Genomic DNA, 13,380 nt, shown 5'->3' on the forward strand with positions numbered 1-13,380 from the left:
ACCTCAGCGTCTCCTCATAAGACCTTCTCTCCATACTAGGCAACATTCTAGTAAATCTCCTCTGAACCCTTTCCAAAGCTTCCATTTCCTTCCTATAATGCCACAACCAGAATTGTACGCAATACTCCAAGTACAGCCACACCAGGATTTTGTACAGCTGCAACATGACCTGATGGCTCCAAAACTCAATCCCTCTACCTATAAAGGCTAACATGCCATATGCCTTCTTGACAAACCTATCAACCTGGGTGGCAACTTTCAGGGATCTATATACATGGACACAGATTTCTCTGTTCATCCAAACCACCAAGTGTAGTCTTACCATGAGCGCAGTACTCTTTATTCGTGTTAGGATAGTTGATGGAAATGAGAACAAAGGGAGGGTAACTGAATGGAGATTGCAGGCATGGGAAATGTAAGTTACCTAAGAAAATTAGATCAGATATGAAACGTTGTTTTTCTGATGGAAGTTGGCTATATACCGGTAAATTCAGCAATGTGCTTTTGGCATGTAAAGCATCACCCCAGACTGCGGTGGATTCATACTTGCAATATATTTACATGCTATGATTACTATTTAATGCAATAGTTGCTAGTTAATGTGAATTTCATTTGAATAAAGTGTGTCTTATAATATGAAGTCAGTAGTCCATGAGAATCTTAATCACAATCATTTAACGATGGCTTGCAAAAGTCAACATTGTGCAGTGGTGAATAAGGTCAGAGGTTTTTTTTTGTTGTAAATCTGTATGGCACAAGGGATGGAGCAGGACAAGAAATTCTGGTGTGGATGGTCAGAACTGGCAAAGGTCAGTCAGTGCTGAATGAACTTGTGGACCTGGAAGTTTAGAAGATGAATCCAGGTGAGGGCAGAGAGAACTTGGGAGAGTGAACTGGAAAAGAGAGTTGAGATGTGGTGGGGTGTTTTTGAGGGGAGTGATGCTGGGGGCTATCACTCAAGGTAAACAAATAAAGGGTTTTAAGGGTGGTGTGTTTACTATCCAAATGTATGCTCATTTCAGATCTGTTGTCTGTCCAACTCTTTACAGGACTTTCAGTCCACTCCAACATTTAAATTACTTCCATTGTGATTGCTCTTGAACAATTCCCTTTATTATGCATGTAAGGAAGAGCCAGCTGAGCCTGCAAATTCACTGGAGTAAAGGATGAACTTTACCTTTGCTAAATAACTATTGAGCAAGTGCACAATAAACAATTTTACACAAAAATATAAATGCAACCAGGATGTAAGTGCATAGAGTGATAAAATCATGATTTCTGAAGCTTGTTAAGGTCACTCACCTGAGTGTAGATCATGTCTTATGGCAAGTTCATCCAAGCCCCATAGAGTGCTGAGTACCAAACCAGAAACAAAATGCAAAAAATCCATAGGAAGATTCCAACACGGTTCACCACAGCACGGGCTCAGTGGTCAGCACTGCTGCCTCACAGTACCAGGGATTCGAGTTTGATTCCACCTTCAGGTGACTTGGTAGAGTTTGCACATTCTTCCTGAGTCTTCGCGGGTTTCGTCTGGGTGTTCCAGTTTTCAAACGCTGTCCAAAGATGTGCAGGTTTGGTGGATTGGCCATGCTAAGTTACCCCATAGATGGGTTAGCTATGGGAAATGCAAGGTTACAGGGATAACTCTGAGTGGGATGCTTTTAGGAGGGTTGGTTTCTACATTGTAGGGATTCTATTGAATATTCCCTGTAAAAGGTAAAGAGATTAAAATTACTCCATCTCCTGGGATTTATAAAACTGATCTTCCATCTCACTCCTGATCTTATTTTGTTTTTGTATTGTCACTTGTACTCAAGTAGAAGAATACAGGACTAGAGTGAAAAGTGTATAACGTTGCCATTCTCCAGCACAATCTAAGTAGACAAAAGACAGCATTAGATACAGAAGCAGAAATAAAAGAAACTGCCAAAAGAAAAGGAAGCATCCAGATTGCTCCTCAACTCTGCAAGGGTCCTCACTGCCAGAAAAGTAAAGCCACAAAGTCCACCACTCAGTCTGCGAGTACTCAGGTGCCTCTGCGTCTCTGCATGTCACTGCAGCTGGATTGCTACCACCTCCACTGTCAGGTATTCGGGCTCAGCCATGTCCTGGAGCTGTGCCACTACTCGTGGAACAGTATTGCCATTCTTCGGCGCCATCTTGTCTCCACTGGTGTCGTTGCCACCAGGAGTCTGCAGTCTGCCAGTCTTAACACTTGCCATTTACAAATGATCTGTCTTGACTCCCCCCAACTCTCCCCATTTACCAACCTGACCATCCCCAACTTGACCTCACCACCTAACTTCCTTATGAGCGAGAAGGATCCACCCTGATTCATACTCACCCACCTACCATCCTAACTTCTACCCACCTGCCAACCTGCCACTGTTTCCAGCTACCCAACTAACATGATGTTCACCTGCCATGCTACCAACTTTGTGTTAAGAGAAATTAGGTTCACTGAGAATCATTAAAATTGTCTTAAACATTAAATGTTTAAAATAATAATTTATAATTATTTATTATTAGTTAATGACAACATTTAATGTTAACTTGAAACAGAAAAAGTAATGAAAAACTATAAAATAGGTGAAAAACACCATTGAAGTTTCATCAAACATGCCTTGCATTTGAAATCTCTATGCTATCTGCTCCTGTCCTGAATAACCATTCCACGGTTCCTCCAGCATCATAGGGGCATGGCTTAGCTTTTCTGGCACTAATTGAGATCTACTGTGCTTGCAGCCATTGAGATTCAATTGAGCAGCCAGAACCAGAAGACTGGCTATATAAAAAAATGTACAGGTAAGTGGCTAATCTTTTTCAGTGAATGACGTTGGTCAGAATAGTTCTGATGCTAATCAGAAATTCCCAGCCACTGTTTCTTCTACAAAAAGGAAATGTCCCTCATACCTCTGTGACCATCAGTGCATGCCAAATAAGGTACTAGTACAGGTGTTCTCTGTCTAATTCAGGCATTAATATAGTGAGTCCACTGTAATGAGAAATATTAAATTAATGATGATATATACTTGTTGTACACCTTTATGCTGGTACTGGCAATATAGTTAGGCAGGAAAATTGTGACCGTGAGGTACAGCCTTCCTGTTTAACCATGAGTGTCTTTGATTGGCTGCCTATGGATGCAGATTGTCAGCTCCTGACAGGTTTTACCAATGAAGAAGTATACACGCACACCCGCGCGAGCGCGCGCACACGCACGTTATTCACGTATACCACTGGCATTTAGAAAATGGAAAGAAAGTAGAAATGGCAAATAGTTCCAGGTATAATATTGGGAATAACATGTTGTTAACAAAACCTGGCTAAAATTCAAATTCTAAAACCTGGGCAGTTAATCATGTAATGAATATTTTACTGACACAGTTGTCATTGTAACCTACAGATCGATTCATTCTTGGTGAAAGCAGTATCTTTAGGCCAACTGACGAAGGTGGTCATAGGTCATGATGGAGAAGGCTACGGTGCTGGAATGTATCTGAAGATGGTAACAGTGCGTGAATCAAAGGATGCAAACAGGGAATGGGTGTTTCCTTGCTGGAGTTGGCTCGATGACCACATTGGAACTAAACAAACTATTTGTGAATTAACATTGTTAGGTGAGATTTATATCCAAAGTGATGCTTGAACTTGTGAAAGCAATGACTCAACAACTATAATCTTCACACTACTTGCTTAATTTTGAATTATTTCTCCTAACAGCAAGGTCAATCTACTCATTTACATTTATTTAAATGAGACGAAATTTTAATTAGTTGTGAAAATGCATTTACTTTTCAACAAACCGTCAAGTTCTCCTCATTTAAGATTGCTTAATTTGATTTTCTTTGCAAGTAAAGATGTCTATGATTTTGTTTTAACTTACAGTACTGACTAGTTTGAATTTCTTTCAAGCTTAAAACAGTTTGAATTAATCCTAATTGTATTTTTGGAACCAAGATTATATTTTTGTGCGTGAGCTGAAAAGGTGTTCTTAGCACACAGGGAGTGAGAAGTTGGGGTACAAACCTTAATAATGTTCCCTATGGCACAAAATCAGTGAGCTAACAAAGGATACGCCTTTCACATCTACAACGGAGAGTTAGAGATCTGAGGCATGGACTTCAAAATCTTGGTGACCTCTTTACTGGCAGACTGTTAATTAACATTACATAAGTTAATACCTACCCATTTCTTTCTCCAGAGATGATTCAAGGCTTTTCCTTCCATTTTGTATTCTGCTTGTCCAAGAATTAGAGGAGTCACAGTTCTAGCTTGCACATCCAAATCCCTCAAAATGATTACATAATTCAAAGGGAGATTGTGAAAATTGTTGACAAAAAATGCCAACATCTTGCATTTGTTTTTCTTATTTTTATTCTGTTGTAGTTTAGATGGTTATGTGCCTAAGTCATAATTGATATGTAAGTGTAACTTCTTTTATAACCATGACAACTGCCATTTAATGCCTATACAAGTACATAGTACACTATTTTCATCAATATTGTTTGAGGGAATAAGAGGAGACTAAGGAAGTGATGTTAGCCAGGTCAGATCATACCAGATATATTTTCATCTGTTCACCAGTGCTTTTCACCAGAATCGAAGGTCAGAACTGCATATTCTTTCATCTTTGAATGGAACAATGGAATATCAGCTTATCAGGCATTGCCAGTGCCTGCCGAAGGCACAACTTTGAAGATTTGGGATCATTTCAGATTATTCCTGATGATACTAATGATACGAATCAGACAGCTATGCAGTTATCTCAGAGACGATGGCCATTATCTTATTTGTTCAAGCAAACAATTTCACCTAAATGCTATTGACAACCCACAGCTATTGAATAACAGCTGGGCAAGAATCTGTTTCTCCAAATAGCCTCATGAACTTGGCTGAGCTAGAAGACTCACTGTACACTCAGCCAAGCAATTTAACATTTTTATCAACACATTAAGTTAATGTTTCCTTGTGGCTTTTCAATGTTTTATGTTTATTTGTATAAAAGAAGAGTTGTGAAAGGGAGGAATGTTTTTATTATTAATACGATGAATGGCTCTATCTGTGGGTAATTCTTACCTATTGTCCACAAAGGTTGCCATACATATTTTTAGAAGAATCTGACTCCAAAAGTATTAGGTAAGCCAGGGAGCAAGCTTTTATAGCTGCCAACGCAGACAAAAGGATGTAATTTGCACTATTGGCATCATTCTGCATTGCACTCTCATCAAACAGCCATCTGAACTTTGTTTCCATCAGCTACACTTCTACAAAGTGTGCTGTTCCCCTTAGTTGAAGGGTTTGTAACAAGGGGGCATAATTTGAGGATGAAAGACAAATGGTTTAAAGAGGACTTGAGGAAAATATTTTCACCTAGTGTAATAGAATCACAGAATCATATTCCTACAGTGCAATGAGAGACCATACCTCCTGTCGAGTCCACACCAACGCCCAGAAAATTATCCCAATCACAACTGCTGCCTGGGAGGGTAGTTGAGGCGAATAATCTCACAATTTTAAAAAAAAGGACTTGAATGAGTACTTGAAGTGTGATAACATTCATGGCTCTGGGCCAAATGCTAGAAAAGAGGACTACTGTAGATTGTGTATTTTTGGTGGTACAAACTCAATAGGCCAAAATGTTTCTTCGATACTGTATGTTTTTTTTAAAATCCAGGGAGACTTTTGGAACGCAATTTTTTCTCATGAGCATTGTTTCAGTACATAATGCATACTGGGTGAAAGAATGCGGAGGATGCAGAGGAACATGAATGGAACATGGGAGGCAGGAAGGGGAGAGAAGGGTATGAAAGGGCATGGAGAGGGTATGGGATTATTAGATTAGATTCCATACAGTGTGGAAACAGGCCCTTCGGCCCATCTAGCCCACACCGACCTTCCGAAGAGTAACCCACTCAGACCCATTTCCCTCTGACTAATGCACCTAACACTATGGGAAATTTACCATGGCCAATTCACCTAACCTGCACATCTTTGGACTGTGGGAGGAAACCGGAGCACCCAGAGGAAACCCACGCAGACACTGAGAGAATGTGCAAACTCCTCACAGTCGCCCAAGGCTGGAATCAAACCTGGACTCTGGTGCTGTGAGGCAGCAGTGCTAACCATTGAGCCACCTTGCCACCTCAAAGGGCAATAGAGTGTAGTAGACAGAGATGAGTATGAGAGTGAGATCGTAAAGGCTTAACAGTCTATAAAACAACTCGGCCAAAGTCTGCAGGACCATGGAAGACCATCTAACCACCCTGCTATGACATTCTACGACCTCCAAAGGGCTGCTTTCCCTACTTTTCAGGGCGGTGGATATGGGCCTATTTAAAAGAAACCGTTCCAATGGGTTAGGAAGAATTTTGACTTAATCCTGTGAACTCTTCGACAGAAAGGGTGTCCATCTTATCCTGAATTGAGTTTCTGACCTCATATCATGTCATTAGTAAGACCATGGATTTCACTTCACTCTCAATTTAGCCCTATCTTAGATATCTGCTAAAATTGCCATTCATACCTACATTAGCTTCTGGTCAAGCAAAGTTTTCATTTTTAAATTCTCATTCTTTCGAATACTCCATGGCATTGACCATCCCTTTCTATAGAACCACCTCCAGTCCCATAATCTGAGAAATTTGTACTGCTCTAATTCTATGCTTTTGTGCATTCCAAGTTATAATTGATGGGCTCTTGTGGCTTTTCCTACAGTTGCTTAAGACTCAATCTTTGGAACACCCATGACGCAAACCTTCATTTCTCTACCCTAGCCTTCCTCCTGTAAGACATATCTAAAAACCTAATGATTTGACAAAGCGTTTGGTCATCTGATTCAACACCTTCTGATGTGCTCAGTGTTACATGTTCTTTCATAATGTTCCTTTGAAGGACATAGAAGTAGTTTATTATGTTAAATGTAACAAACTTATGGAAGATGTTTGGTAAGAGAGTCTAATTTTTTATTTTGTTTGTAGCTTGATTTTGACATATAACTAAAAACTGAAGTTTAAATTCTGTAGCTCGCTGCATTAAGTAGGGTTTTAACAAGCTTTTTAGTGGACGAATAGTTGGGCTGAATTAAGAAGCTGGAATAGGATCTTATTAAGTGGGGCAAAGTAAGCCTAATATTTTAGGAGCAGATCAATACAGCTAACAGGTTCTGGTGTGGTCATACTATCACTACCTCTGGGCTAGAAACTCTGGGTGAAAGTAACCATTTAGGGCGGCAAGGTGGCTTAGTGATTAGCACTGCTGCCTCACAGTGCCAGGGACTGGGTTTGATTCCTGCCTTGGGTATTTGTCTGTGTGGAGTTTGCACATTCTCCTTGTGTCTGTGTGGGTTTTCTCCGGATGCTCCAGTTTCCTCTCTCAGTCCAAAGATGTGCTGGTCAGTATTGCTCATAGTGTTAGGTGCATTAGTGAGGGATAGGTGTAGGGTGGGCGAATAGATCCAGGTGGGTTACAGTTTGGAGGGCCTGTTTTCATACTGTAAGTACCTAATCTTATCTGGCGCACTACAGCCTGTCCAAACAGGTTCATTTAAAATAATAATAAATGAATTTAGCTAACTTGCTTTGACTTCGGATTGAATGCTTGGGGTTATTGTGTAAGAATGTCTAAATTTTTATTTTGTATACATCTAATTTACTATGTAGTTGATTTTTAACTGAAATGTAATGTTTAAATTATGGCTTTCACGGCCTGAATCAGCTTTTTAGTAAGTCAGAGATGTACAGCATGGAAACAGACCCTTCGGTCCAAGCTGTCCATGCCGACCAGATATCCCAATCCAATTGAATCCCACCTGCCAGCACCCGGTCCGTATCCCTCCAAACCCTTCCTATTCATATACCCATCCAAATGCCGTTTGAATGTTGCAATTGTACGAGCCTCCATTGTCAGCTCATTCCATACAAGTACCACCCTCTGTGTGAAAATGTTGCTCCTTGGGTCTCTCTTATATCTTTCCCCTGTAACCCTAAACCTACGCCTTCTTGTTCTAGACTCCCTGAACCCAGGGAAAAGACTTTGTCTATTTATCCTATCCATGCCCCTCATGATTTTGTAAACCTCTATAAGATCACCCCTCAACCTCCAGTGCTCCAAGGAAAACAGCCTCAGCCTATTCAGCCTCTCCCTACAGCTCAACCCTCCAACGCTGGCAACATCCTTTTAAGTCTTTTCTGAACCCTTTCAAGTTTCACACCGTCGTTCCGATAGGACGGAGACCAGAATTGCAGGCAATATTCCAACAGTGGCCAAACCAATGTCCTGTACAGCCGCAACATGACCTCCCAACTCCTGTACACAATACTCTGACCAATAAAAGAAAGCATACCAAACGCCTTCTTCACTATCCTATCTACCTGCGACTCCACTTTCAAGGTACTATGAACCTGCACTCCAAGGTCTCTTTGTTCAGCAACACACCCTAGGCCCTTACCATTAAATGTATAAGTCCTACTAAGATTTGCTTTCCCAAAATGCAGCACCTTGCATTTATCCGAATTAAACTCCATCTGCCACTTCTCAGCCCTTGGCCCATCTGGTCCAGATCCTGTTGTAATCTGAGGTAATCTTCTTCGCTGTCCACCACACCTCCAATTTTGGTGTCATCTGTAAACTTACTAACTGTACCTCTTATGCTCACATAGTAATCATTTGTGTAAATGACAAAAAGTAGTGGACCCAGCACCAATCTTTGTGGCACTCCACTGGTCACAGGCCTCCAGTGTGAAAAACAGCCCTCCATCACCACCCTCTGTCTTCTACCTTTGAGCCAGTACTGTATCCAAATGGTTATTTCTCCCTGTATTCCGTGAGATCTAGCCTTGCTAACCAGTCTCCCATGTGGAACCTTTTCGAATGCCTTATTCAAGTCCATATAGATCACATCTACTGCTCTGCCCTCACCAATCCTCTTTGATACTTCTTCAAAAACTCAATCAAGTTTGTGAGACATGATTTCCCACGCATAAAGCCATGTTGACTATCCTGAATCAGCAGTCCTTGCCTTTCCAAATACATGTACATCCTGTCCTTCAGGATTCCCTCCAATAACTTGCCCACCACCGAGGTCAGGCTCACCGGTCTATAGTTCCCTGGCTTGTCTTTATCACCCTTCTTAAACAGTGGCACCACATTTGCCAACCTCCAGTCTTCCGGCACCTCACCTGTGACTATCGATGATACAAATATCTCAGCAAGAGGCCCAGCAATCACTTCTCTAGCTTCCCACAGAATTCTCTGTACACCTGATCGGGTCCTGGGGATTTATCCACCTTTTTGCATTTCAAGACATCCAGGACTTCCTCCTCTGTAATATGGACATTTTGCAATATGTCACCATCTATTTCCCTACAGTATATATCTTCCAAATCCTTTTCCACAGTAAATACTGATGCAAAATACTCATTCAGTGTCTCTCCCATTTTCTGCGGCTCCACCCAAAGGCTGCTTTTCTGATCTTTGAGAGGCCTTATTCTCTCCCTCATTACCCTTTTGTCCTTAATGTATAATCTCATGTCCCCATTTTGCCCTCCTGATTTCCCTCTTAAGTATACCCCTACTTCCTTTATACTCTTCTAAGGATTCACCCGATCTATCCTGTCTGTACCTGACATATGCTTTCTTCTTTTTCTTAATCAAACTCCCAGTTTCTTTTGTCATCTAGCATTCCCTATATTGACCAGCCTTTCCTTTCACCCTGACAGGAATATACTTTCTCTGGATTCTTGTTATCTCATTCCTGAAGGCTTTCCATTTTCCAGCCATCCCTTTACCTGTGAACATCTGCCCCCAATCAGCTTTTCTTGTCTAATCCTGTCAAGATTAGGCTTTCTCCAATTTAGAACTTCAACTTTTAGATCTGGTCTGTCCTTTTCCATCACTATTTTAAATCTGATGGAATTACAGTCACTGGCCCCAAAGTGCACCCCCACTGACACCTCAGTCAACTACCCTTTGGCTTCAGTGGTGTAGAGGTCAAGTTTTGCACCTTCTCTAGTAGCTACATCCACATGCTGAATCAGAAAATTTTCTTGTACACACTTAACAAGTTCTTCTTCATCTAAACCCTGAACAATATGGCAGTCCCAGTCTATGTTTGGAAAATTAAAATCCCCTTCAATAACCACCCTATTATTCTTACAGATAGCTGAGATCTCCTTACAAGTTTGTTTCTCAATTTCCCTCTAACTATTAGGGGGTCTATAATACAAACCCAATAAGGTGGTCATCCCTTTCTTATTTCTCAGTTCCACCCAAATAACCACCTGTATGTATTTTCAGGAATATCCTCCCTCAGCACAGCTGTAATGCTATCCCTTATCAAAATTGCCACTCCCCCCCCTGTCTTGCCTCCCTTCCTATCCTTCCTGTAGCATTTGTATCCTGGAACATTAAGCTGCCAGTCCTGCCCATCCCTGAGCCATATTTCTCTAATTGCTATGATATCCCATGTTCCTAACCATGCCCTGAGTTCATCTGCCTTCATTATTCACTATTAGGCCCCTTGAATTGAAATAAATGCAGCTTAATTTATTAGTCCTACTTTGTCCCTGCCTGCCCTGACTGGTACAGTTGAGAACAGAAGAGAGTCAAACAATTTCAGATTGATGTCCTTCCTCATTATCTACCTGGGTCCCCCCCCCACCTTACTAGTTTAAATCCTCCCGAGCAGCTCTAGCAAATCTCCCTGCCAGTATATTAGTCCCCTTCCAATTTAGGTACAATCCGTCCTTCTTGTACAGGTCACTTCTACCCCAAAAGAGATTCTGATGATCCAAAAATATGAATCTTTCTCCCATACGCCAACTCCTCAGCCATGCATTCATCTGCTCTATCCTCCTATTCCTGCCCTCACTAGCTTGTAGCACCAGGAGTAATCCAGATATTGCCACTCTCGAGGATCTCCTTTTTAAATTCCTGCCTAACTCTCTGTAATCTCCCTTCAGAATCTCAACCTTTTCCCTTCCTGTGTCGTTGGTTCCAATGTCGACAATGACCTTTTGCTGGCTCTCTCCCCTTTGAGAACATTCCGCACCCTCTCTGAGACATCCTTGATCCTGGCACCAGGGAAGCATTGACCAGAAACTGAACTAGGCCTAGTCATATAAATACAGTGACTACAAGAGCAAGTCAGAGTCTAGGAATCCATCCATGAATAAGCACCTCTTGATTCCTCAATGCCTGCCCATCTTTAAGGCACAAGTTAGGAGTGTGATGGCATACTCCATACTTGATTGGATGAGTGCAGCTCCAGTGACACCTAAGAAGCTTTACAGGGCAAGTAACCCACTTGATTGATGCCAAATCCAAAAGCATCCACTTCGTCCAACATGGAAGCTCAGCAGAAGTATGTAGAGGATGCACTCTTTTGGCAGCACATTCCAAACCTGTGACAGCTACCATCCAGGAGGATAAAGGCAGCAGAAACATGGAACACCTCCAAGTCACTGAACATCCTGACTTGGAAATAAATCACTGTTCCTTCAGTGTTGCTGGTCCAAAATCCTGGAACTCACTCCTTAACAGTGGGTAATGTGATGTAAAGTGTGGAATTTAGAAATATTTTTAGATCATTTCTTTTAGAATTTGGATTTTTGAACTAGTGGTACGCATGTTTTGGTCTGTATATAGTAATGGAATTAAGCAGTTAAATTGTCAGTATTTCTTGAGCCACATTGGTTTAAACTCATATGAAAGGTAGACAGAGAGAGAGAGTCCCCAGCATGACAATGTAGATTTGTTGTTGGAAGAGATTTACACGTGAATAGAATAATTGTTGAGGAACATTATATTGTAATCCATTTATAAATGGGAAGTTCATTGTTTCAAGGACAACTATGGATGGAGAATTAAATGCTGGTCCAGTCATGGGAGTTTTAAATTTCTATTTTGATGGGAAAAGTGAGATGAGTTCATGGAACCTTTTTCAAATTTGATTTTATAACAGCTAGTAGAAATAAGAAAGGGATGATCACATTATAGACCCCCCCCCCAATAGACAGAGGGAAATTGAGAAACAAACTTGGAAGGAGATCTCAGCTATCTGTAAGGATAATAGGGTAGGTATGGTAGGGGATTTTAACTTTCCAAACGTCAACTGGGACTGCCATAGTGTTAAAGGTTTAGATGGAGAGGAATTTCTTAAGTGTGTACAAGATAATTTTCTGATTCAGTATGTGGATGTACCTCCTAAAAAAGGTGCAAAACTTGACCTACTCTTGGGAAATAAGGCAGGGCAGGTGACTGAGGTGTCAGTGGGAGAGCACTTTGGGGCCAGCGACCATAATTCTATTCGTTTTAAAATAGTGATGGAAAAGGATAGACCAGATCTAAAAGTTGAAGTTCTAAATTGGAGAAAGGCCAATTTTGATGGTATTAGGCAAGAACTTTTGAAAGCTGATTGAAGGCAGATTGTTTGCAGGTAAAGGGGCGGCTGGAAACTGGGAAGCCTTCAGAAATGAGATAACAAGAATCCAGAGAAAGTATATTCCTGTTAGGGTGAAAGGAAAGGCTGGTAGGTATAGGGAATGCAGGATGACTAAAGAAATTGAGAGTTTGGTTAAGAAAAAGAAGGAAGCGAATGTAAGGTAAAGGCGGGATAAATCGAGTGAATCCTAGGAGTATACTTAAGAGGGAAATCGGGAGGGCAAAACGGGGACCTGAGATAGCTTTGGCAAATAGAATTAAGGAGAATCCAAATGGTTTTTACAAATACATTAAGGACAAAAGGGTAACTAGGGAGAGAATAGGGCCTCTCAAAGATCAGCAAGGTGGCCTTTGTGTGGGGCCACAGAAAATGGGGGAGATACTAAATGAATTTTTTTTTAGAGATTAGAGATTACTTACAGTGTGGAAACAGGCCCTTCGGCCCAACAAGTCCACACTGCCCCGCCGAAGCGTAACCCACCCATACCCGTACATCTACATCTACACCTTACCTAACACTACGGGCAATTTAGCATGGCCAATTCACCTGACCTGCACATCTTTGGAGTGTGGGAGGAAACCGGACCACCCGGAGGAAACCCACACAGACACGGGGAGAACGTGCAAACTCCACACAGTCAGTCGCCTGAGGCGGGAATTGAACCCGGGTCTCTGGCGCTGTGAGGCAACAGTGCTAACCACTGTGCCACCGTGCCGCCCAATTTTGCATCAGTATTTACTGTGGAAAAGGATATGGAGGATATAGACTGTAGGAAAATAGATGGTGACATATTGCAAAATGTCCAGATTACAGAGGAGGAAGTGCTGGATGTCTTGAAATGCAAAAAGGTGGATAAATCCCCAGGACCTGATCACGTGTACCCGAGAACTCTGTGAGAAGCTAGAGAAGTGATTGCTGGGCCTCTTGCTAAGATA

The 13,380-nt window shown here is 41.5% G+C and overlaps 1 protein-coding gene across 1 annotated transcript in view; it reads left to right on the top strand.

The window, feature by feature from the left end:
- The window catches only part of LOC140476793 (uncharacterized), a 567,118-nt gene that overhangs the window by 331,400 nt on the left and 222,338 nt on the right, over window positions 1-13,380 (top strand). Inside the window, exon 36 of the mRNA XM_072569588.1 lies at window positions 3,410-3,623. Within this exon, the coding sequence (XP_072425689.1) occupies window positions 3,410-3,623 (214 nt within the window). The remainder of the gene's footprint in view (window positions 1-3,409; window positions 3,624-13,380) is intronic.

Source organism: Chiloscyllium punctatum, chromosome 5 (assembly GCF_047496795.1).
Source record: "Chiloscyllium punctatum isolate Juve2018m chromosome 5, sChiPun1.3, whole genome shotgun sequence".
Lineage (NCBI taxonomy): Eukaryota > Metazoa > Chordata > Chondrichthyes > Orectolobiformes > Hemiscylliidae > Chiloscyllium > Chiloscyllium punctatum.